The 26,882-nt window shown below is 39.5% G+C and overlaps 1 protein-coding gene across 2 annotated transcripts in view; it reads right to left on the bottom strand.

Annotated features, from left to right (window-relative positions):
- The window catches only part of LHX6 (LIM homeobox 6), a 96,429-nt gene extending 83,990 nt beyond the window's left edge, over window positions 1-12,439 (bottom strand). Inside the window, exons 1-2 of one of the 2 annotated variants that reach the window (XM_069986309.1) lie at window positions 12,362-12,439; window positions 11,717-11,782 (exon numbers count right to left, since the gene is read on the bottom strand). In XM_069986309.1, coding sequence (XP_069842410.1) covers window positions 11,717-11,782; window positions 12,362-12,439 — 144 coding nt within the window. The remainder of the gene's footprint in view (window positions 1-11,716; window positions 11,783-12,361) is intronic. The other variant, XM_069986310.1, reaches the window with a different exon arrangement.
- Between the last annotated feature and the right edge of the window lie 14,443 nt (window positions 12,440-26,882).

Raw genomic sequence — 26,882 nt, 5'->3', positions numbered from 1 at the left:
CCTGCGATCAGGCCCCTCACTCTTCTTATTTGATGTATATGCTTCATAGAGTGTAAGCTCCTGCGATCAGGCCCCTCACTCTTCTTATTTGATGTATATACTTCATAGAGTGTAAGCTCCTGCGATCAGGCCCCTCACTCCTCCTATTTGATGTATATACTTCATAGAGTGTAAGCTCCTGCGATCAGGCCCCTCACTCCTCCTATTTGATGTATATACTTCATAGAGTGTAAGCTCCTGCGATCAGGCCCCTCACTCCTCCTATTTGATGTATATACTTCATAGAGTGTAAGCTCCTGCGATCAGGCCCCTCACTCTTCTAGTTTAATGTATATACTTCATAGAGTGTAAGCTCCTGTGATCAGGCCCCTCACTCCCTTTGTATGATGTATATACTTCATAGAGTGTAAGCTCTTGCGATCAGGCCCCTCACTCCTCTTGTATGATATATACTTCATAGAGTGTAAGCTCTTGCGATCAGGCCCCTCACTCCTCCTGTCTGATGTATATACTTCATAGAGTGTAAGCTCCTGCGATCAGGCCCCTCACTCTTCTTATTTGATGTATATACTTCATAGAGTGTAAGCTCCTCACTCCTCTTATTTGATGTATATACTTCATAGAGTGTAAGCTCTTGCGATCAGGCCCCTCACTCCTCCTGTATGATGTATATACTTCATAGAGTGTAAGCTCCTGCGATCAGGCCCCTCACTCCTCCTATTTGATGTATATACTGCATAGAGTGTAAGCTCCTGCAATCAGGCCCCTCACTGCTCCTATTTGATGTATATACTTCATAGAGTGTAAGCTCCTACGATCAGGCCCCTCACTCTTCTAGTTTAATGTATATACTTCATAGAGTGTAAGCTCCTGTGATCAGGCCCCTCACTCCTCTTGTATGAAGTATATACTTCATAGAGTGTAAGCTCCTGTGATCAGGCGCCTCACTCCTCTTGTATGATGTATATACTTCATAGAGTGTAAGCTCTTGCGATCAGGCCCCTCACTCCTCTTGTATGATATATATACTTCATAGAGTGTAAGCTCTTGCGATCAGGCCCCTCACTCCTTTTATTTGATGTATATACTTCATAGAGTGTAAGCTCTTGCGATCAGGCCCCTCACTCCTCTTGTATGATGTATATACTTCATAGAGTGTAAACTCCTGCAATCAGGCCCCTCACTCCTCATATTTGATGTATATACTGCATAGAGTGTAAGCTCTTGCGATCAGGCCCCTCACTCCTTTTATTTGATGTATATACTTCATAGAGTGTAAGCTCTTGCGATCAGGCCCCTCACTCCTCTTGTATGATGTATATACTTCATAGAGTGTAAACTCCTGCAATCAGGCCCCTCACTCCTCATATTTGATGTATATACTGCATAGAGTGTAAGCTCCTGTGATCAGGCCCCTCACTCCTCCTATTTGATGTATATACTTCATAGAGTGTAAGCTCTTGCGATCAGGCCCCTGACTCCTCCTGTATGATATATATACTTCATAGATTATAAGCTCTTGCGATCAGGCCCCTCACTCTTCTTATTTGATGTATATACTTCATAGAGTGTAAGCTCCTGCGATCAGGCCCCTCACTCCTCTTGTTTGACTTGATGGTTATATGTGTATGTGTAATGTCTGGTTTTGTCTATATACGTCCCCATAGAATTGTGTATATGTTAGTGCTATATAAATATTAGTAGTAGTATGGGTGTGTATTTGTATCTATATCTATGATTCTGTGCACTGAAGGCGGAAATAACCACAATATCATATATACTCCCAATATATTTATGGTAAAGAGTAGCATGTTGTGTTGGAAACTATGACTTTTATGTGAGAAGAGATAGAAACGGAGATCCCACATTTCCCTTCTTTATTAACCCTTTGTATCATGACTATTGTATAATAATAATAATAATAATAATAATAATAATAATAATAATTTTATTTATTTAAAAAAATGTATTTAACTTTAATTTTTATTTATATAGCGCCAACATATGGGGGGACATACATAGACAAAATTCAACATTACAGAGACACAAATGTAACCATCAAGTCCGACATGTGGAGTGAGGAGCCTGCTCCCAAGAGATTACAATCTACATTGTCTAGTCTAATAAGCTTATCATGTATATAAAACCTCCATCCACTTTATCCTTTGCTAAATAGAATATTATTGCAGGTATTATTATCATTGTTCTCCAAGATCTGTCACTTTAAAGAAAAAACATGTTCATGTCACCCTGGTCAAAGATGGTTCGCTAAGCCGTGAACATATCGGAGCCAAATGATAGTATTGGGTGAGGATTATAGAACACTTTACCCCCCCCCCCCCCCTTTAAGGGTTCCCTCTATGTTAATAAGGTTGGGAATCCCTGTATTGTTGGGAGGGCAGAAGGGGGAGCAAGAAGAAGGGATGATAGGAAGGAGAAGGAGAACAAGAGTAGTGGAAGCCTCCCTGAGGCTGGCAGCAGGTCCCAAAAACTATCTATAAAGGCATCACTCTATGTCGGCCATATGAAGTTACTGTGTTTTCCTGATTTTTCTGGCTAAATTCATCATGAAAAGACTGAAGAGTAAAAATAACACATAGCCAAACATCCAGATAGTGTTAAGCAAACTAGCTGAACTGTTCGGCTCCGGCAACGTTCTCCAAACCTGACTGCTCGGCATTTGACTTCTGGTGGCTGGAGAAGTTGGATGCCGCCCTAGGACTGCCAGGAAATCATGGATACAACCTAAGGCTATTTTCCCACACAGTATTTTTGCTCAGTATTTTGCAACCAAAACCAGGAGTGGATTGGAAACACAGAAAGGCTTTGTTCACACACTGTGGAAATTGAGTGGTTGGCCTCCATTTAATGGCAAATAATTGCTTTTATTACGGACGTTGTTTTGAAATAATGGCCCTTATTTGCCATTAAATGGTGGCCATCCACACAATTTCAGCAGTGTGTGAACATAGCCTTTCTGTGTCTATCCACTCCTGGTTTTGTTTGCAAAATACTGACCAAAAATACTGTGTGGGATCATAGCCCCAGGTTGTATCCATGATTTCCTGGCAGTCCTAGGGCGGCATCCAACTTCTCCAGCCACCGGGAGTCCAATGCTGAGCATTCGGGTTCAGGGAGCCTTGCCATGCTGAACCTGAATAGTTCGACAAATCCACTCAAAACTACATCCAAAGTCAGACGAGCAGGCCATTCATTTGGAAGGCTCCTTGGGGTAAGGAGAAGTAAAAAGGAAATAGACGGTGGTGTATATGGTAGAGAGGTGACTTCTGCTACAGGTCAGTGGTCTCCACCCTGTGGCCCCCCAGCATGCCCTGGCAGCCTACAGCTATATTTGTAGACTCCCTGAATATGGGATAGCTATAGATACTGCATTATCCATTCATTGGAAAAAAATGATCAAGTCAGATTACAGTTTTAAGGCCGTCATATAAAAATAAATCAATGATAACCATTATATCCATGCAACATGTGATGATCACACAATGTCTTTTTATGCAAAATAGCAGCCGTTATTTTACAGTAATGATCATGAACACTATTTACGACCATTGTTATAAAACGACGGCCGTTATTTTGCCTAAAAACGCCTAAAAAGCCCCTAAAATCAAAATATGACCATATTTTCAATATAATAATGCACTTCACTGAAATCCATGGAAAATTGGCCGGTAGTACGCACACAACCTATAAAATAACTGCAGTAATTGATTACGACCGTCCAAATAGTGAACGTGTTTATTATTTACAACTTGAATTTGCAAAAAAATTGTGTTTTTTTTTTGTTTTTTTTTAACCTATGTTGCATATAAAGACTTTTATGTAGCCAATACAGGGGTGTAGCACTAGGGGTGCAGAGAGCAGTCACCCCTGAAGGTGCTCAGAGACCCCAATGCAACATAAGAAGACATATTTTCCATCACATCTTTCCCATATATTCCTGGTTGAACATAAGCTGTAACAAGCAGTGACAACTTTACACCCACACAGGGTTGATTTGCTGCGGCTATCTCCATAACTTCCAGTCTATACAGTATAAGTGAATGATGATGTTTCTGCAGCACGTGCATGGATTTTTACAAATCCAAATAAGACAACATTCAGAGATTTCTGCAACAAATATGAATGCCGCCAAAGGCTTTGTTCACACATAGTATTTCGCTCAATATTTTGGACAGTATTTTTTTTTTTCATTGAAAATCATGAGTAGGTTAAAAACCCAGAAAAGCTATGTTCCCACTATGTTTTTTGTAGGTGAAAGAACGTCCATTATTCCCGTCAGTCTTTTGGTCAGTCTGTTATTTTAAACCAAAACCAGGAGTGGGTTGAAAACACAGAAACTGTGCAAATCTTTCCATTATAATTTTGTCCTGTTTTTGGCTGAAAAATACTGACCAAAAGACTGACTGAGCATAACTTTAACGTCTGTCATTACCAAAAGCATCCATTTTTCTCACCTAAAAAGACATTACGGTAACATACATGTAGCCAAATCGTTGCGTTATAATTTCGGTCTGTTGGTTCTGCTCCTGATTTGGGCTACAAATACTGACCCAAAAAATACGGAAGGAACTACTAACCAAAATACTGAAAGAAATACTGACCAAAATACTGAAGGAACTACTGACCAAAATACTGAAAGAAATACTGACCAAAATACTGAAAGAAATACTGACCAAAATACTGAATGAAATACTGACCGAAATACTGTGTGTGAACAGAGCCTAAAGATGCTGACCTTAAGCTCTATAATGAAGCACTGCACCCGCTGCTCATGGACCTGGCCTGAGGATTTAGTTAAGAAGGTGTAAAGCACAGGGGATATTTCTAGAAGATGAAGAGCCCTCAGCAACACTGGGATAATAGACAGACCGCAAGACATCACATAGCACTAGGACTGTGAAAACAGCTCATCATCATAAACATTAAGGGTACGTTCACACTTACCAGAGCCGCAGCTGATTTTCTGCTGCGGATCCGCAGCAGATCCTCAGCGGATCCGCAGCAGATTTCATTTAAATAACTGAACACAGCATCAAATCTGCACCTTCAAATCTGCTGCAGATCTGCTGCGGATCCTGTAGGTGTGAACGCACCCTAAACCAATATCTGTCCTGTCCAATAACCCTGTCCCATATATACGAAACATTATAAAGTGATATAGTCATCACCTCCATTGATTTACCATCCACAACCATCACAGTGACACACGTAAAGTATAACCCATCACAGTTAGGGTGCGTTCACACCTACAGGATCTGCAGCAGATCTGCAGCAGATTTGATGCTGTGTTCAGTTATTTAAATGAAATCTTCTGCAGAAAATCTGCTGCAGATCCTGTAGGTGTGAACGCACCATTATACAGCACTCAGGGTATTATATTATAGTTCTGCTGTTTGGATATTTGGTACAAGTTATTATAGATACATTGAATTGTTAGTGTTTATAATATACACCAATACATCCATAGCTCACAGTTACATGTACATGGTGTATATTCATACATTACAGCACTGGACATCATGTAAAGTCTCACCACATTCTAGCTGCACAGACTATGGATGGGATCATCATAAATCCTATTAGGTACATACTGATCAGAATATATTGATTTATGTATTCCATAGACTTTGTATTCTAATCTACACAGTGTATGGATTATATTCTCTTCTATAAAGGTTGGAGTATATAGTATACATATCTATAGATTGTATGGATTATATTTGTAGGTTATAATTATATCTGATCTGTAGACTATAGATTATTGTAGATTATTATTATTATATTACCTAGATTATTGTGGATTATGATTATATTACATAGATTATTGTAGATTATTATTATATTACCTAGATTATTGTGGATTATGATTATATTACATAGATTATTGTAGATTATATGATTATATTATATAGATTATAGATTAGATCTGATCTATAGACTGTATGTATTAATAATTGTAATGTTATCCATGAAGTATATGGATTATAGGCAGTGTTCTGAGTGTATAGAATATTTATGGGGTTCTGATCTATCTAATATATATTATATATTGTATTTGCTAGGTATTATATACAATTTCCTGATCAATGGACTACCAATGGCTACTATACCGTGTGTATTATACAGTATATAGTGTTTTGAAATAAAGGCTGGTTATTCTCTGTACTATGTCTGATCTGTGGTGGGCATGTGTAATATATAGTGTTTTAATCTATAGACTGTAGAGAATATGTAATGTATTCTGTATGTGTTTTATACTATGTTTTATCCTATTCAATCTATGTACTGTATATTGTATTCTGATCCACAATGGTGATGGTGTTCAGATTTGCAATTTAGATTTGTAGCTAATCTATGGATTATATATTATGTCTAGAGCTATAGATTGAAGCCTGGTTTGCACTTTTATTTCCAGATCATATAAGATTGATTAGTAGACCCCATCCATTCCTATGGTCCTAAAGTGCATCTCTATACACCAGCCTCAACAGTCATAACATTTCTTTCTTTATTTGTTTTTTAATCATTGAGGATAATAATAATAATAATAATAATAATAATAATAATAATAATAATAATATGTATTATTATTATTATTATTATTATTATTATTATTATTATTATTATTTGTATAGCGCCAACAGATTCCGCAGGCCAATGGGGGACAGAGTGAAAAAAGAGAACATTTTCTCATATGTATTGTTTCATTCTCTTATGTATTGTTTCATATGTTAAGTATTGCATTTCAAAACTATAAACTATATTCATTATATATTATCTTTGATCAATTGTACAGATGAAATATTTCTTCTAAATTATATGGATTAGTTATGCTATTCTGATCTGTAGAATTGATAGAATATATATTGCTCTGTTGTATCATAGGGCATATATTTTACAATAGGGAATGGGTTTTATATAGTATTCTAAAATTGTTCAGATTATTTAGTGCATTCTGATGTATAAATGATATGCTACACATTGTGTTATACAATTGTATGTATTATGTGGTCTATGTACTACATATTTTATATATATATATATATATATATATATATATATATTATAGTATAGATTGTATTCTACACTGTAGATGGTGTAAGTGACATATAGTTTTTGATCTACAGAGTTTATGGATGCTAAATTGTGTTATACATACTATATGAATTAAATACTGGATACTTATCTATAACCTGTAAAGTATGGGCATAATTTGTGATTCATACATGTTGCACTATGGATCTAGCTATAGATGATACTTTTTATTATAAGTCTTTAATGTTGCCATGATTTATTGTTTTTACAATTACACCTATGTATAAACAATAAGTATAGACCGTCTATTTAATATTACATATGTGTACTATAATTTACAGATTTTTCATCTCAATTATCAACTCTAAATATTATTTATCTATTTGAAATCAAGTAAATAGAATTAATATCAAGTAGTAAATATAATTGATATCAACCAGTAAATATGATCAATATCAAGTAGTAAATGTTATGTCCTGAAATATTGTTGTCTCCATACTAGACTATTATTCTAGTATGTATATTATACATTATAACATATTATACATTATACTTACATGATATTATATTAGGACTGTATATTATACTTATATTACTGTATAAATTGTATATTCTTTCTTGTCTGTACATATTAATACATATTATAATCTATAAAATTGTGCATTGTGTATGATCAGCTGACAAATAATTTAGCTTTCCATGTAAAATGTGCCAGATGTGAGTGCATTCTCCATTTTATATATATATATATATATATATATATATATATATATATATATATATATATAACGTTCGTTTTAAGTTTTACAAATAAAACTGGACAGAATAAAAACGTTTACTAACTAATATATCTAATATAATATATATATGTAACAAATATTGGGATTATACTGGGGAGTATATATTGGGAGTTAACTTTCCTTGCAAGACTACAAAAATGTATAGAACAGAATCCGATATTCTTTCAGTATCTGAGATTATGCGACATTGTAGATGTGCCCTGTAGCCCTACTCATGCGACAATCCATCATAGTGGGAATGTCGCAGATTTCATACTGGGGATATCTGAGATGATGGATATGATCCCTACATATTATAAACGAGTGGTTATAAAGCGATCTGCGATCTGATCATAACCCAAGTCTGATCTCCTCCCTCCAGGACTCCAGATCTGTCTGACTATAAGGTTACTAATACAGAGATGGAATCCACCATCTGGAGAATAACCCAACATAAATAAACGACTATTGTATTTTTGCATTGATCCCTTGTTGATCTTTAGGTGTGTAAACTGTGCTCCTTTTCTATGGTGCATTGGATACACTGTATTCTCAATTAAGTTACTTATACATATTATTGGTGCTATTACTAGAAACAATGTAGTTAGTAGAAGACGCTGTATACTCTGCATATATGGGATATTCGGGTGATATTCTACAATAGTTCTCATCAAATGTATAATCCTATATATCTATATAATCCTATATAATATATCATATATAATATCATCTATATAATCCTATATAATATATCATATATAATATCATCTATATAATCCTATATAATATATCATATATAATATCATCTATATAATCCTATATAATATATCATATATAATATCGTCTATATAATCCTATATAATATATTATATATAATATCGTCTATATAATCCTATACAGGGAGCTGAACAAGTTTTATTTTCTCAGTCCTCGAATAAATAAGATGTACAGGTAGCTGTATTCCTGGTCTTCATCCTGATCTGTGTATTGTAGGATTGTAGGGAGATCTATCATTCTAGTGATAATTCTTCTCATTGTCAAACGGGGTTTGGGTCATTCATGAGACTGTCCTGTAGGTACAAGTAAAATATTCCTATCATCTATATCTATCTATCTATCTATCTATCTATCTATCTATCTATCTATCTATCTCTCTATCTATCTCCTATCATCTATATCTATCTATCTATCTATCTATCTATCTATCTATCTATCTATCTCCTATCTATCTCTCTATCTATCTCCTATCATCTATATCTATCTATCTATCTATCTATCTATCTATCTATCTATCTATCTATCTCTCTATCTATCTCCTATCTATCTATCTTCTATCTATTATCTATCTATCTATCTATCTCCTATCTATCTATCTTCTACCTATCTATCTATCTATCTATCTATCTATCTATCTATCTATCTATCTATCTATCTTCTATCTATCTATCATATATCTTCTATCTATCTATCTATCTCCTATCTATCTATCTATCTATCTATCTATCTATTTATCTATCTGTCTATCTATCTATCTATCTTCTATCTATTATGTATCTATCTATCTATCTATCTATCTATCTATCTATCTATCTTCTATCTATCTATCTATCTATCTATCTATCTATCTATCTATCTATCTATCATATATCTTCTATCTATCCATCTATCTATCTCCTATCTATCTATCTATCTATCTATCTATCTATCTATCTATCTATCTATCTATCTCCTATCTATCTATTTATCTATCTATCTATCTATCTATCTATCTATCTATCTATCTATCTTCTATCTATTATGTATCTATCTATCTATCTATCTATCTATCTATCTATCTATCTATCTCCTATCTAGCATACATCTATCTGTTCAGCTTCCTAGCATCTGATGTCAATCTGTAAAACTTTTTACATTAGAAAAAATCTAACCCCCAGCAGCAGTAGTGGGGAATGTAATTACTAGATAACTGTAGATTACACCATGTGCCACTATGTGCAATGAGCCCATCACACTTTCATATAAACTACAACTCGGCATACTATAGCTGAGAGGAGTCAGAGAAAGATTTGCATGAAGAGAAAGAAAGAAAGAAAGAAAGAAAGAAAGAAAGAAAGAAAGAAAGAAAGAAAGAAAGAAAGAAAGAAAGAAAGAAAGAAAGAAATATATTTAGTGAATAATGTAAAAATATTGATATGGGATTATGAATGAATGGACAGATCATAGATAGATAGATAGATAAATAGATAGATAGATAGATAGATAGATAATAGATAGATAGGAGAGAGATAGGAGATAGATAGATAGATAGATAGATAGATAGATAGATAGATAGATAGATAATAGATAGACAGACAGATAGGTGATAGATAGATAGATGATAGATAGATAGATAGATAGATAGATAGATAGATAGATAGATAGATAATAGATAGAGTGGATAGACAAATATATGGATAGATATGAGACTGATAGATAGACATAAGATGCATAGATGATAGATATTAGATAGATAGATAGATAGATAGATAGATAGATAGATAGGAGATGGATAGATAGAAGATAGATAGATAGATAGATAGATAGATAGATAGGAGATGGGAGATAGATAGGAGATAGATAGATAGATAGATAGATAGATAGATAGATAGATAGATAGATAGATAGGAGATAGATAGGAGATAGATAGATAGATAGATAGATAGATAGATAGATAGATAGATAGGAGATGGGAGATAGATAGGAGATAGATAGATAGATAGATAGGAGATAGATAGATAGATAGATAGATAGATAGATAGATAGACAGATAGATAGATAGATAGATAGATAGATAGATAGGAGATAGATAGATAGATAGATAGATAGATAGATAGATAGATAGGGAGATAGATAGATAGATAGATAGATAGATAGATAGATAGATAGATAGATAGGAGATAGATAGATAGATAGATAGATAGGAGATGGGAGATAGATAGATAGATAGATAGGAGATAGATAGATAGATAGATAGATAGATGATAGATAGATAGATAGATAGATAGGAGATAGATAGATAGATAGATAGGAGATGGGAGATAGATAGATAGATAGATAGATAGATAGATAGATGATAGATAGATAGATAGATAGATAGATAGATAGGAGATAGATAGATAGATAGATAGATAGATAGATAGGAGATAGATAGATAGATAGATAGATAGATAGATAGATAGATAGATAGGAGATAGATAGATAGATAGGAGATGGGAGATAGATAGATAGATAGATAGATGATAGATAGATAGATAGATAGATAGATAGATAGATAGATAGATAGATAGATAGGAGATAGATAGATAGATAGATAGATAGATAGATAGATAGATAGATAGGAGATGGGAGATAGATAGATAGATAGATAGATAGATAGGAGATAGATAGATAGATAGGAGATGGGAGATAGATAGATAGATAGATAGATAGATAGATAGATAGATAGATAGATAGCTACATAATAGATAAAGACAGATACAAAGAATAGAAGTTGATTGGAAATAAACTATAGTTAATTGGATGGATAATAAAAAAATAAATATATATATAATAATATATAAATTAGTGTTTATTTATCTCTCAGATTTTTTTTTACAAATTCTTCAGTTCTTTTCTAAATGTCTATTGAGGCTGTAGGAAAGGGAGAACCCAATCGATGGCGCACTTTACGTCTGTCTAACCTATAGTATGTCAGTCAGTATATATATATATATATATATATATATATATATATATATATTGCAGTGATTCTGCACACCTTTGTAGACGCCATGCAGCCCCAGCTCCCCTCACCTATTACTAATCCCAGCTCTCCCCTGCACACATAGGTCAGCTCTCCTTACCATGATGTGAGGACTCCTCAGCCCTGGAGCTGCTCCCCTGGTGATCTGCTTATGCTGGGACATCACCTTCCACAAGATATTGCCAGAGAACCCCCTCTTCAGGATGAAGTTGCTTTAGATGCCACCAAGTTCCCCTTTATATCCCCTGCAGCCCATACACAGCAGCTCCAAACAACAAATAAGAACTTTCCAGGAGGCATTTAAACCATTTCCAACAAAAGCTGGGTCTCTTTAATGAAGCAATTTGAATCTAGATTGATTTTTTTTTCGCTGCACTTAACCCATGCCTCTTGAGGTAATCGTTTCGTTCCCATGTAATCCAAGGCAGAGGAGAGAGAAAAAAAACCCCACAAACTACCTGCAATTAGAAATTGCACAAAATGCCCAGGATAAGAGGCAGCAAGTGTCAATTTCAGCTGTCAATCAGGCAATCCATCAGGCCACCCAAAGAATTGCAAATTTCATTTCTTTTAATGGATGTAATTAAAAATCGATTTTTTTTTTCTTTTACTTTTATGCAGAAAATAGATACATTTATCTTAAATGATTTTTTTTATTTATTTTTTTTACAATAAACTAGTACAGGAGTAAATATACAGTGCAATACAATAGAATACAATAAGATGGGACTGGTGGTGGTCTCACCTTTCCTGCAGAGTCTCCTTCAGGGTCCAGGTTGTTCCCCTCAGATTGAGGGGTGACATTCTCATTTTTCCAGTACATGGAGAGTAAGAGCTAGAAAACAGCAATGATATCGTGTCCAGAGATAATAATAATAATAAAAATAATAATAATAATCAAAATCCTCCCAGTGTTCAGGATCTGGAGCAGAAAGGATGTGGGATTGTAGACCTCATGTCCAAGACTGAGGTGTCTGCCCACAAGAAGAGAAGATGTGGAAGTGGGAAGTTAGACGATTCTTCCTTGCACTTTCCTGTTGGATAAAGCTGAGAGGCAGGAAGGGAAGGAACAAGCTGGGAGGGAGGTCTGAGAAGTGGCCAAGAACAGCAGCCCTTCCAGAGGAGAAGACCAAGGAGGAGAAGCTGCCAGAAATTAATCCTCAGGCGATGGGAGCATCATCCACTACTCAGCCTTCTCTCACCTTATAGTGGTTTCTTCCTGGACCTCAGAGCAGTATGTCCTGTCTAGTAGAAGCTACTAGGAAATCCCTTACAGACCTGGATCTAGAGGGCACTACATAGGGACACCTGATCCAGGCAGCATTAGGATGTAGAGTTGACTTTACCTCCCCTCCTCCCCCCTGATTTCCCACATGATCCCCTTTAACTGCTCCATGTGCTGGATCTATCCCCCCTGGGAGATAATCACTGCATATTATTCTGGCCATCTATTGCAGCAGTCTGCTATAGGATAGACTTTTCAGGAGGTCAGTTCTTTATATGTATTATTGTATCAGGATATGCTGTGAGATCAGGTTACATGGTCTAACATGGTATTATTGTATCTTTTCCACTATATGGCACTATATGTTCACACATGGTATTTCTATATTATTCTGTATTATCAGTCTTTGGCTATGTTCACACAATGTCAAAAAAAAAGAAGAGAAAAGGCGGCTGCGATTTAACTGACTTCATTGCAATGTATTGAAGTCAATGTAATGACGGACGTTCAATGCACACAGTGTATTAAATAAGGGACGTCGTCTGCGCGGACGTCAAAATAATGATCATGTCAATTATTTTCAGACATATTTTGCAAACAGCGGATGTTATTTTTTTGTTGTTTTACACAGTTTTTTTTTCTCTGTTCTTTCATTGTTTTAACTATTAAATTCAATGCACTTAACAATTAAAGACACAACTAAAGGGCAGTCAGTCCACCTGAGCTAGAATAATGTACCAGCAGCCGTCATTGCACTTTGGGCGGCCAAACAGCGAAATGACGTCCGTCATTTTAAACTGAAATGACAGGCGTAGTTTTCAACGGAGGAGAAAAAACATTGTGTGAACATAGCCTTATGGTCAGTGTTTTTTCAACCAAAACCAGGAGTGGGCTGGAAAAAAATGAAACTGGGCAAATCTTTTCAATATAATTTTGCCCTGCCACTCCCACTCCTGATATATATACACACACACACATGGTGGTCCAAAAGTAGGTGGACAGTATGTGTAATAGGGTTATGAAGGGGGAGATTTATCAAACATGGTGTAAAGTGAAACTGGCTCAGTTGCCCCTAGCAACCAATCAGATTCCACCTTTCATTTTCCAAAGAGTCTGTGAGGAATGAAAGGTGAAATCTGATTGGTTGCTAGGGGCAACTGAGCCAGTTTCACTTTACACCATGTTTGATAAATCTCCCTTACCCTATTATAAATATTGTCCACCTACTTTTGGACCACCCTATGTGTATATATATATATATATATATATATATATATATATATATATATATATATATATATATAAATTTGTATGTAGCCATGGTTGGGGGTTGTTCTTTCTTGGCCTTTTAAATCAGGGTCTTGTCTATATAGTATTTTAACAGATATTTTGGCTTGCCTTAAAGGTCTGTTTACCATTTTGGCTGGGGTCCTAGTCTCTTAGGATAGGTTCACACTTGCAAGCAGTTTCCATGATGGATGCCGTTGAAGTCAATAAAATCTCTTGGTGTCCGTCATTAGTGTCCATTCTTGAATGGATGCCCAGCTCTGTTTTGAGCCTCCAAACTGAGCTTCATTTTGGCAGGGGTCCTGGCTGCTTACAATGTTATCTGGGGTCTTTAGCATTATGGTTTTATTGCCCAGAAGAAAAATGTTACAAGTTGTACAAGCAGAACTGTAAACAAATCTGCAATTTTCAAAGGTTTGTCCATTGAAATAAATAAATAACACTGTATGAGATCTCTTTATGTCTAAGGACCAAGCACTGAATGCACAAAGGTAATAGAGACCGATATAAACAAAGGGGCAATTATGGGGAAATCAGGGTCTATCACCTCTGAAAAGGGTACGTTCACACTGTGGAATCCTCAAGCGGAGACCTCAAGCCTGTTCCATCGAATCAATTATATCAATGACGGACATGGAGAGAAAGAAGCGGCTGTACCTCACACCTATGGCCGACACTAATGCCTCTCGGCTACATTTAAAAACCAATGCCAGGATGTTGGTATATAATTTGATTAAACCATATTGCCTCATGTACCACGTGCAGGTCCCCTGGCCCACAAAGAGTCCCTACACTAACTCAACACCGTGTCGGTCAGTGACCGCCAACCCCGCAAAGCGAGCACAAGCAGGGAAGGGAGGCCACGGAATGGCCCTGCAACCCCACTGTCACAGGACCAAACCCCAAGGGCCCCCCCAAACCCAGCAGGCGCCGCCGGTGGAGAAAGCAGCCACCAAGCAACACAAGTGTGAATAAGGTCTTACGACTCACCACTGCACCGGAGGTAGAATAGGAGAATTAGGTGGTACTTACCATGTGTGCACAGGTGCTTCCTGCTAATTGGGGTCACATGGGTCTTACCAGGAGAAGTGGTAGCCACTCAGAAAAGAGAGAAAAGTAAAATATGGACATGGAGAGAAAGGAGCTGCTGCACCTCACACCTATAGCTGACACTAATGCCTCTTGGCTACAAAAACCAACACCAGGATGTTGGTAGATAATTTGATCAAACCATATTGCCTCATGTACCACGTGCAGGTCCCCTGGATCACATGAGTCCCTACACCAAATCAACACTGTGTCGGTCATTGACGGACAACCCTGCAAAGCGAGCGCAAGCAGGGAAGGGAGGCCACGCTTTTCGCTCACTTTGCGGGGTTGGCGGTCAGTGTGGACTCATGTGACGTGCACGCGGTACGAGGCAATGAGGCAATATGGTTTAATCAAATTATATACCAACATTCTGGCGTTGTTTTTATAATGCAGCCGAGAGGCAAAAGTGTCAGCCATAGGTGTGAGGTGCAGCCGCTCCTTTCTTTCCATGTCCGAATGATATCAATGAGTGTATGAAACGGGTGGGACTTCTGTACCACCTTATATTTAGAATAACAAAAGTTGCAAAAGTCCACGGGGGGAAAGAAGGGCCCAGCCAGCCACAAAGCTACCATGACCACACAAAAGACTTTCTTAGAGGTGCCCGCATGAACTAATAATGTCCCCAGAGGTGCCCCCATGAGATGATAATGCCCCAGAGGTGCCCCCCTATGAACTAATAATACCCCCAGAGGTTCCCCCATGAGCTAATAATGCCCCCAGAGGTGCCCCCCATGAACTAATAATGCCCCCAGAGGTGCCCCCATAAACTAATAATGCCCCCAGAGGTGCCCCATGAACTAATAATGCCCCCAGAGGTACCCCCATCCCATGAACTAATAATGCCCCCAGAGGTGCCACCATTAACTAATAATGACCCCAGAGGTGCCCCCATGAACTAATAATGCCCCCAGAGGTGTCACTATCAACTAATAATGCCTCCAGAGGTACCCCCATGAGCTAATAATGCCCCAGAGGTGCCCCCTATGAACTAATAATGCCCCCAGAGGTTCCCCCATGAGCTAATAATGCCCCCAGAGGTGCCCCCCATGAACTAATAATGCCCCCATAGGTGCCCCCATATACTAATAATGCCCCCAGAGGTGCCCCATGAACTAATAATGCCCCCAGAGGTGCCCCCTATGAACTAATAATGCCCCCAGAGGTGCCCCATGAACTAATAATGTCCCCAGAGGTGCCCCCATGAACTAATAATGTCCCCAGAGGTGCCCCCATGAACTAATAATGCCCCCAGAGGTGCCCCCATGAACTAATAATGCCCCCAGAGGTGCCCCATGAACTAATAATGCCCCCAAAGGTGCCCCCATGAACTAAAAATGCCCCAGAGGTGCCCCCCATTAACTAATAATGCCCCCAGAGGTGCCCCCCCATGAACTAATAATGCCCCCAGAGGTGCCCCCCATGAACTAATAATGCCCCCAGAGGTGCCCCCATGAGCTAATAATGTCCCCAGAGGTGCCCCATGAACTAATAATGCCCCCAGAGGTGCCCCCTATGAACTAATAATGCCCCCAGAGGTGCCCCATGAACTAATAATGCCCCGAGAGGTGCCCCCATGAACTAATAATGCCCCCAGAGGTGCCCCCCATGAACTAATAATGCCCCCAGAGGTGCCCCCCATGAACTAATAATGCCCCCAGAGGTGCCCCCATATGAACTAATAATGCCCCCAGAGGTGCCCCCCCATGAACTAATAATGACCCCAGAGGTGCCCCCTATGAACTAATAATGGCCCCAGAGATGTCACCATTAAATAAAAATGCCCCCATAGGTGTCCCCCATGAACTAATAATGCCCCCAGAGGTGCCCCCATTAACTAATAATGCCCCTAGAAGTGCCCCCATGAAATAATAATGCCCCCAGAAGTGCCCCCCATGAACTAATAATGCCCCCAGAGGGGCCCCTAAAAAAAACAAACATCCTACTCACCTAATCCGGGCTGTGTGGCTGCAGGCAGCAGCTCTCCTTCTCTTCTGGCTCCATCTTGCGAGCCGCAGGGACGGGACCTCCAGTAGGCGTGATGATGTCACATCATCACGCCTGCCAGAGAGGTCACGTCCCAGCGTCCCATAGCCTGCAGGTATGAAGTGGCGGCAGCCTATGGGAGTGAATGTAGGAGCAGGACCTGTCTGCTCATTTTAATGTTCCGCCCGCTCACTGTGCGGGCGGAGCATCAAAGAGATCTGTGCATCCCGAGAAGCTGTTTGCCAAATTATAAAATCAGGTTTTCTTTCTAAACTTAAATGGGGTTAGTAAGTGTACTCACTGTATATACTGACAGCAGCTCCCTGTGTACCTCATAAAGCTAATATCAGACTGTTCTCCTCCAGGCTGGCCTGCCCTGCTCTGTTTTGTTTCTGTCCATAAAATGGCCGACATAGAAGAGCATGTGACCAGGCCCTGTCCCCTGTGTCCTCCATAGACATATACAGGCTCAGTGGTGGACACTGGGGGTGAGGCATGGCACATGCTCCTCTATTTCGGCCATCTAACGGACAGGAAAACCACAGAGCAGGGCAGCCCAGTCTGGAGGAGGGAAGTCTGATGTTAGCTCTATGAGGTACACAGGGAGCTGCTGTCAGTAAGGGCAGTGAGTACACTTACTAATACTGTACACTGAACAATTTTACTATAAAGTGGCCAACCCCTTTAAAAGTTGTAGAGCTGGGCTGAGCTGCAGCATGCAAGCCTCCTCCCTCTCTACCTCTCCCTGTCCTGTGTAATTGATATACTAGTGCTGGGAGCCAAACTCTGGACATCAGTCCTGCAAGGCAGAGAAGGGTGGGGGAGGGAGGAGGTGTGCATGCTGCAGCTCAACATGACTTCTACAGCCCTTAGAAGAAAATCATAATTGTATAAGTTGGCAAACAGCTATTAGCTAAGAGACAGGTATGATTTGCTCCCAATCAGCTATCTGCTAATGTCTGCAGATTTAAGCAGGATATACAGCTGACAGATTCTCCATGTGAGTGAGGGGGCTCTTACTGATCTTTACTGTGGGGCTCTCTCCTCTCTATGTACATCAATGATCCCGGCTATAGTGTATTAGGATGACTATGGCTGGGTTCAAATATGACCAATAATCAAAAGGAAAGCATGTTCCAGAACTTGGATCTTTAAAATCCAATTTATTTATGAAGTCCAACATATAAAACAGCGTTTTTTGCTAGAAGCGTGATCATTAGCTGTGATCAAGTAAAAAGTTCTACAACTTTCTAAAATATTTTGTGTTCCAAGTTCCTCGCCTTTTATTTGGTGTTAGTGATTGGCGCTCATGGTTCTCTCCGGTTATCTCTCTTGTCCTTCTTTTACACATTAATGTTTGGCACAGCCAATTGTTTGTGTGTTCACTATGGGGAGGGGAGGGCTCTGGCACCGGCTTACCTCTCCAAGGACAATAGGATTAGGCAACAAAAATCTCTCCTCTCCACTGATGTCATTAGTCGATGGAAAATCAGAAATGCCCTCTAAAAAGTTATTAGTTTGCAAAATGTCAGTGAATGAGAACACTCACAGAGGAGGCAAATGCATACCGTCTATGATCCTAGCTTAGGAGTGGATACAACTATATTTAGTATAGGCAATACTGTTTGAGTAAAAGTAAATCTGCCATTAAAAAAAATCCTTTTGAGGGGTCAAAAGTGTGGATCAGTCAGGGTCTCACTACTGAGTCCCCACTGATCAGGAGATTTGCAGTAATGCATTTCACTTCCCCACTGTCATTCATCTCCAACCATCAGCCCCATAGACTTATAATAGAGCCGACTGGACGGAGATCAGTGAGAGCTGGGAAGGAAAGTCTCCTACCTTACCTGGCTTATTCTTCTGATTGCTGGGGGTTTCAGCAGTGAGACCCCGAACAATCAAAACTTTTGACATGTCCCTGTGACATGTCAAAAGTTTTTTCTTTGAATCACAGTGAACTTCAGATTGATACACTGTAGTAAACTACAAAAAAGAAGTGGCCAACATGATTTCCTAGACTGGAAATAATTCACCTTTCAGCTGAGAACAGGGCTATGTAAGGATTTGCTTCATGTGAATGTAACCCAGTCTGTTCCTCTTCAGTGAACTGGCACATAAACTATATGAAAAAAATTGCAAAAACCTTAAAAAAACATAAAACCACTTAAAATAAAAAATGCAAGCCTAAACACTTAAAAAAAAGCATAGGAAAAATAGCAGGTGACTAAATGGTGACAAGTGTAATTAGTCACAGGGGGTGGTGGTGGTGGTAGGGTGTTGTTAAAGGGGTTATCCAGAGTTACATGGCCACTTTCTTCCAGAGACAGCACCACTCTTGTCTCCAGTTTTGGTGCAGGTTTTGCAACTCTGTTTTATTAAAGTGAATAAAGCTTAAATGAAAACCACACTTAAACTGGAGACAAAAGTCGTGTTGTCTCTGGCCACTGAATAGGAGAGGCATTGCAGGCCTAGGGCACAGATACTCTAGGCCACGCCACATTGACTCAGCTGCTGCAGATTAAAAGATCCTTTTTTAACCTAACTAAGGCACCAGGCACAGTTTAAAAGGGGACTTACTCTCATCAAGGGACGGTACCAGCAGTTTGGGGGAGTGGGTTGGTGGATACAGTAAGAAAAGAGCCTATTTTCATTTTCGCATTTTCCTCCTCACCTTCTAAGAGTGATTGCCTACATCTAAAGGGCTGGCTGGGGTGTCATTGTTTGCACCACAATCTCTAGTTTTTCTTATATCCTATTTTTAAAATATTTTTCTTTTTATTACTTTTTTATGATCAATAATGTGAGAAAAAAATCTGCAATCCTAGCACTTTTTTTCCTCTTTTTATTTACGCTGTTGACTATACGGGAATAGTATTGTTATAGCTTAATATATTGGACAATTGTGCACGCTACGATATATAATATGTTTATCTATTTTTATGTATTTTGCATATAAAATGGTAAAGGGGGGGCCATTTTAACATTTATTGGGGGAGGGGCTATGTCATATTTTTTTTATACTTTTTTGAATTTTTTTTCACTTCATGTTCCGCTAGGGAACTATTATCAGAAGTCATTAGATTGCATACACTTGTCACTGCTGTGCCTTTGCACACAACTAATCAGTGTTATCTGCGATCTTCACATAGAGTCTGCCTGTGGCAGACTCTATGTGAAGATCGCCAAGCTGACTGCACAGAGGTAAGTGTTATTTTTCCAGCAGTGAGGGAAAACGATAAGGACCCCCTGCGGTTGCTGCATTGAAGGGGCTAATGGAAGGCGGCCAAATGATAGCAACACAAAAAGGGTTAATAACGGGTGGCTCGTCATTAACAGTGAGGACCCAGCTGCTGGTAACAGCTTAAAGATTGTCACATTTCTGATACACCCAATACTGTACAACATGATTGGTCTTGACAGAAGCCAAAAGGCCGTTTGGATTTTTGGGTTCACTCATAAAAAGCTAAAATAAGATAAGAATAAAAACCTAAAACAAACATCACTGTATATTATAGTCACAGCGTTTTACAAGAGATGAGTGGTGAAAATGACGTGCGCACCGCTGTGTATATACTAAACTATTCTGATTACATTCCCGTCTTCTTCCAGTATGCATTATGTAATATCCAGTCCTGACAGGACAGTGTTTTATAAATGAGAATATTGCATGCTAGTCTGTAATCTGGCATAGTATATTTGGGCCCCTCCGGTAATATGATAATTCCATGCAGATCCTGCGGGCTTCAACATAAAGGACATACATTCAGTAACTTGATATGATGAAGTCTCGCAAATGATGTTAGTTTTTTATTCATTGTGACAACTTAATTGTGCCCTGAACCAAAATCAGATGAAAGCCCTTTCCATAAATAAGATCAAGTTCAGATCATGATCAAGAAAAGTTGCTAACTCTGTTTAAATTAAGAACATAGTTTGGTCCCTAGATTTAAAGCTGGCGTTCGGTACTACAAATTTTATAAAAAAAAATCCAAGAAATAACAAAAAGATGTGGACTAAAAACCTGAACTGGAGATTGTTGATCCGTTGTGGTGTACTGGAATCCTTTACATAGAAAACATAAAATGGTAGCACAACGCCCCAAAATGAACATAAATGGAGATTTCTTATCCCAAGAAGCCCTGTCTATAAGTCATATTAGAAAATCTTGACATTATAGAGAGGATGTATGAGTGAGCCAGTAACAAGAGGTGGTTCTTATTCTGGTGGACCTCGTAATACTCCAATTCCCCTGCAGTGGTCACTACATAGGTCTTACAGACACCCAGCCATATTTCAAGGCTCCTAATGGGGTCAGGCATTGTCTTACAGGGAAGCTACCTTTAATAGGTGGCATCAGATAGCAGTTTCATAGTTCTTCTTAGCAGGGAAGAAGTTATTGGAGAAGTATGGAAATGGAAAAATGGAGACATAGGCGGTATCCGTGTTTTCCCAGACTTCCTAAGCCAAAATTCCATTTGTTTAGCCTCCAGTAATAAAAAGCAGAGCGTTCAGGTTCAGACGTACTCGAATTTGCTCAAGGTTTGTTTATCTGTAATGATAACCATTCTGTTACTAAATAAAAGTCTCTGCAGTCCGTCTAGGTGATTACAGTGCAACTACATCCAGTGACTATAAGTGTTGTCTTGTCTCATTAGAGCTCAAAGAAGAAAAAAACATGCATATAAAAAATTCTTTATTGTACACAAATCTATGCAAATAATAATATTAGAAGGAGCAGTTAGAAGGGAGATAACTTTCCTTAGACTACCATAAGATTAGAAACAATCAAAATGTCAAACACATATCCTGCATATGTCCAAGCAGGGATACCCCACCACTAAACCTGACCCAAAGGGGCACAGGTTAATCACAATACACACTATGTGTGGCAATGGTATCAGGTTGGGCGAGGGGGGGGAAGGGAGGACACCCCACACGTTCTGCCGTACCCATGCCTTCATAAGGATCTATGCTTCCTCAGGCTGCATCCATGTTTTCTAGGACTCCCTAGGGCTGTAGCCAAGCTCTGCAGCTGTGGGGAGTGAAATGACGAGCGCTGGGGGAACGTTGCCGAACCTGAACAGTCTCTATGACATGTCGCAAATTTTTTTTATGGTGACATTGACACTTTAAATAGAACCCATCAGGTCTTTCTTTACATACACTTGTATCCCTATACAATAAGAATTGTAAAGCAAGTGTCCCTGCCTTTCTTATGCATGAATAAATTGACAACTGGGTGTGACCACACCTCTTTGTCATTTGGATACAGGCTGACAATGCCCCATGTTGATCGTGTCTCACAACTTGAGAGTTGAATATGCTGGAAGCATGTAATAATAATACGGCCTAAAATATTATAAGTAATGTCCTGATTTACGTCTGGAATAAAGTTATTTAAACCATTTCAGTTTTGATATGCTGGCTCCTAGCTATAATAGAACATTCATGACCACTTGAAGATAGGGGCTTACAAGCTGAACGAGTGGGGTTTGATTGCCAGGATCCCCACAATCTCAAGAAAAGAAGCTCAATAGTCCCTGCAATGAATGACTAGATTGCCTGTGATCCATTCATTCTCTATGCATTTGGTGGCCCCATATAGAAAACAGAACAGTGGCCACACAGGCATGATAATCTATGGGGTCGCAGCTGGACCCCGAGGGATCGGCTTGTTATGTCCTATCCTATGAATAGGGAATAACAAGCTGAGATGGGAGTACCCCTTTAGGAAGATTAATTGTCAAATAGAATATTAAATTGAAAAAAAAAAGTTCTAGTCTCCAGAGGCGGCCTTCTTGTGTGGCACACCCTACCGGCGAACCTTCAAGAATAAAAGGCTGCATGTCTCAAAATGTCCTAATGCACACAGATAACTCCAGAAAAAAATAAAAAATAAATAAAAAAATGTCATAAATAAGCCCATCACAGAAGCAGTCTATTTCCAGCTCTTATCTATCCCCACCTTTTAAACTCATTAATACAGATCAACAATTTCAAGCAAGTCCGAAATTGAGTGTGCGGCATTGAATTACCGGTAGCTGAAGGACTCTCTAGGGCTGCATCCAACTTCTGCATGCAGCAGGAGTCAAACGTTGGCCATTTAGTGGCCATAGGCTGTATCCATGTTTTTCTGATAGGCCCACAGCAATATCCAACTCTTGCAGTTGCGGAGAATCAAATGCCGAGCATTTGATTTGGGGAACCTTGCCCGAACATTTTGGAACAACAAAAAACACTTTTAAAAGCACAAGAAGAAGTGCTTGTGAAAGAACTCTTAGGTTGTGTTCACATAGTACAGATTTGATTATACTATGAACTATATGAAGCACTATAGTCTTTCATAATAGCAATGCTTTAATGGAATATAGTGTACAGTGGAGCTGCACTTGGGCTTGTCAGTTTCAACTACACAAAAGAATGGAAAAAAAAAATTAAATAAAATAAGCTTTAAAAAAGCATAAAAACATGTAAAATTCAGCATAAAATACATGTTGTGTGACAGTAATGTGCACCATTGAGATGGTAAGTATTCTTCCCAACAGAACCATGCAAGATCCTATATTATTCTTTTTGTGGGAAAGTGAAAAACCCTGCAATCTATCCTAAAGGGGGTTATCCAAATATTTTAAATAAATAAATAAAATAAAAACACCACCAGCCATGCACCATGTTTTACTAACCATGAATAACTTCTTTAATGCACTCTCCAAAATGTTAATTCCCATGAAATAACAAACCTGCAATGTGCCATTCCTCTTTTATTCAGCCTGGAAATACATGAATACTTGACAACTAAGCATAACCATATTAAGTTGAGCAGTGTATATAGTCAGGAATAGTAGCACCCAGTTGTCAATTTATTTATATGTTTCCAGGAAGAATAACAGGAGCAACACAACAGACAAATCCATGAAACAATGCAGAAGCATTCACAGGACTTCCAGAGACAGCACCACTCTTGTCTCCAAGTCAGGTGTGGTTTGCAATTAAGCTCCATTCACTTCAATGGAACGGAGTTGAAAAACCTGCACCCAAACTGGAGACATAAATGATGCTGTCTGTGGAAGAAAGTGGTCATGTTTTTGTGGTGCTGGATAACCCCTTTAATGGGGTTATCCAGGATAAGAAAAAACAGTACCACCCTGTCCTTAGGTTGTGTGTGGTATTACAATTAAGGTCTATTCACTTGAATGGAACTGACCTGTAACACGCACATCCAAACTAAGAACACAAGCAGTGCTGTTTCTGTAAGAAAGCAGCTACGTTTTTCTAAGCCCGGACAACCCCTTTAAATGGAATCTGTCAGCACGAGTCGTGCCCAGGTGCTTACAGAAACAGCACTGCTTGTGTATAGTGCAGGTGTCAGGCTCCTAGTAAACATGGTACCTTTTGTACCTCAGCTCTCATAATGGAATGAAGTATCAAAGAGGAGTTGTGGCTCATTTATTGTGCCGCACTCTGGCATGCCACACCACTACTTCCTCCTCCCTCTTCTCCATGAATAATCTCTGCTGGCCGATGTCCTGCTCGTCATGATCACTGTGCACGCATGTGCTGTTGCTGGCAAAGGCTGCGCGCACCATGTTGATAGTTCACGTGTGCGCCACTCTTCCAGGGTAAGTCGCTTGCATGAATGGTGTTAATGGGAAGTGAGCGGGAGGTTGGTGCACAGGGCACGCGGTTCATGTGCGCAGTGATGGTGAGAGCAAGCAGGTCGGCCAGCAGACAATATTCATGGAGAAAAAGGAAGAGGAAGTAGTGGTAAGGCACGCCAGGGTGCGCCAAACCACTACTCCTCTTTGGCACTTCATTACATTGCAAGACTCGAGACTGCACGGAACTTCCTCCTTGGACGCATTCACAAAAGGTACAATGCTCACAAGGAGCCCGACACCTGCAATACACTGTCAGTACCTCGAGTGGTGTCCACAGGCCCGCTTCTGCCATGAGGCGTAATGAGCCTTCCGCCTCAGGCGGCAGATTTTGCGGTCCGGCAGGGGGCGGCATTATGTCCCCCCTGCTGTCATTTTTGTTAAGTATCACGTAACACCACGCGCGACCCGATCACCCCACTCACTCACCACAGCCTGGAGGTCAGTGACAGCTGCAGGGTGACGTCGCGGGACCTGACGGGATGTGGAGACAGCGGAGAGCACGGGCTGGCTGCGGCATGGGACAGGTGAGCGGCTGGTTGGGGGGGGGGTGCGGGTGCGTGATGCCGGCCATCACTCAGTGGGCGGCCGCCTGAGGTTTGCCTCAGGCGGCAGAGACCCCAGAATCATCCCTGGGTGTCCAGGTGCCGACAGATTCCCTTTAAAGCGACTCTGTACCCACAATCTGACCCCCCCCCCCCCCAAACCACTTGTATCTTCGGATAGCTGCCTTTAATTCAATATCTGTCCTGGGGTCCATTTGGTAGGTGATGCAGTTATTATCCTAAAAAAACAACTTTTAAACTTGCAGCCCTGTGTCAAATTGGCCTGGCATAGAGTGTGTATGTATTAGGCTGACACAACCTCTCCATCCCTCCTCCCCTCCCTCCTCATCATTAGGAATGCTCCAGGCAGATTTTCTTCTATTCATCACCTGTGTGAATACTGCACTTGGGCTGTGCAGTTTTCACTGCAGAGGAATAGGAAAGAGGGCGGGGAGGAGGGACGGAGGGGGTGGTGCAAAGTTAGGGCACAGATACTCCAAGCCCTGGCCATTTGACACAGGGCTACAGGTTTAAAAGTTGTTTTTTAGGACAATAACTGCATCCCCTGCCGAACGGACCCCGGATCTTGGATTAAAAGCAGCTATCTGATGGTACAAGTGGTTTGGGGGGGGGGGGTCAGATTGTGGGTACAGAGTCGCTTTAAGCAATGCTGTTGGCCATTTTATCACACAAAACAAGGTTGCCTACTGGACTGTGTGTAGATCCAATAATACATCATACTTTCACCTTTGAAAGATTTTTTTTTTAATATTTAACACTGGAAAACAGTACAAACTACGGCACTAAATGGTAATATCTAAAGATCAGACAAAGAAACTGGCGGATCTGGTAAAAAAGAATAAATTATAGTGTTTTACAGTATCATGTTTTACAGAATGACCTGTGTATTTTGCAGTGCAAGGCAAATCATTTATAATACAAGTCAAAGTATAGTAATCTACACTCAACATAAAAATACAAGAAACTGCATCCGAAAATCCAGGATGATCAGCCACCCGGGCCCGGACAGCCACTGAGCAGGCCCTTCTCAGACTTCAGTCTATGCATAAAGATGTGCCAATAGGATTTGTTATAGAGATGTACATGAGTAAACGCAGTGCCATACAGCACGGTCCCCGAGAGCCTGAATCCTGCTGTTCAAGACCAAGAACAGGCGGCATGGAAGATTCAGCACTTTGTATTACAGTGGGAGGTCTAGGAAAATACACCTGGCAAATCGGACCTACTATGCTGGACTTGGGGCATGGTGTATGGCCAGGGATTCTCTCTGGAGGTCTAAGAATCCCTACATCAGACACCTCCCCCTTCATCCCTTTATAACAAACTGATCAGGATTTTACCAGAGTGTTTTTTTTTTTTTTAAAGACAATGGACACCTTGGCAATTTTTTTTTTTTTTAACAAAGTCTTTATTAAAATGTTGCTTTCTTTTGCAGTCTGTATGTTTTTAGATATA

This window comes from Dendropsophus ebraccatus, chromosome 10 (genome assembly GCF_027789765.1).
Source record: "Dendropsophus ebraccatus isolate aDenEbr1 chromosome 10, aDenEbr1.pat, whole genome shotgun sequence".
Taxonomy (NCBI): domain Eukaryota; kingdom Metazoa; phylum Chordata; class Amphibia; order Anura; family Hylidae; genus Dendropsophus; species Dendropsophus ebraccatus.
The sequence above is the reverse complement of the archived record's forward strand: the minus strand, read 5'-3'. Positions and strand labels throughout refer to the sequence as shown.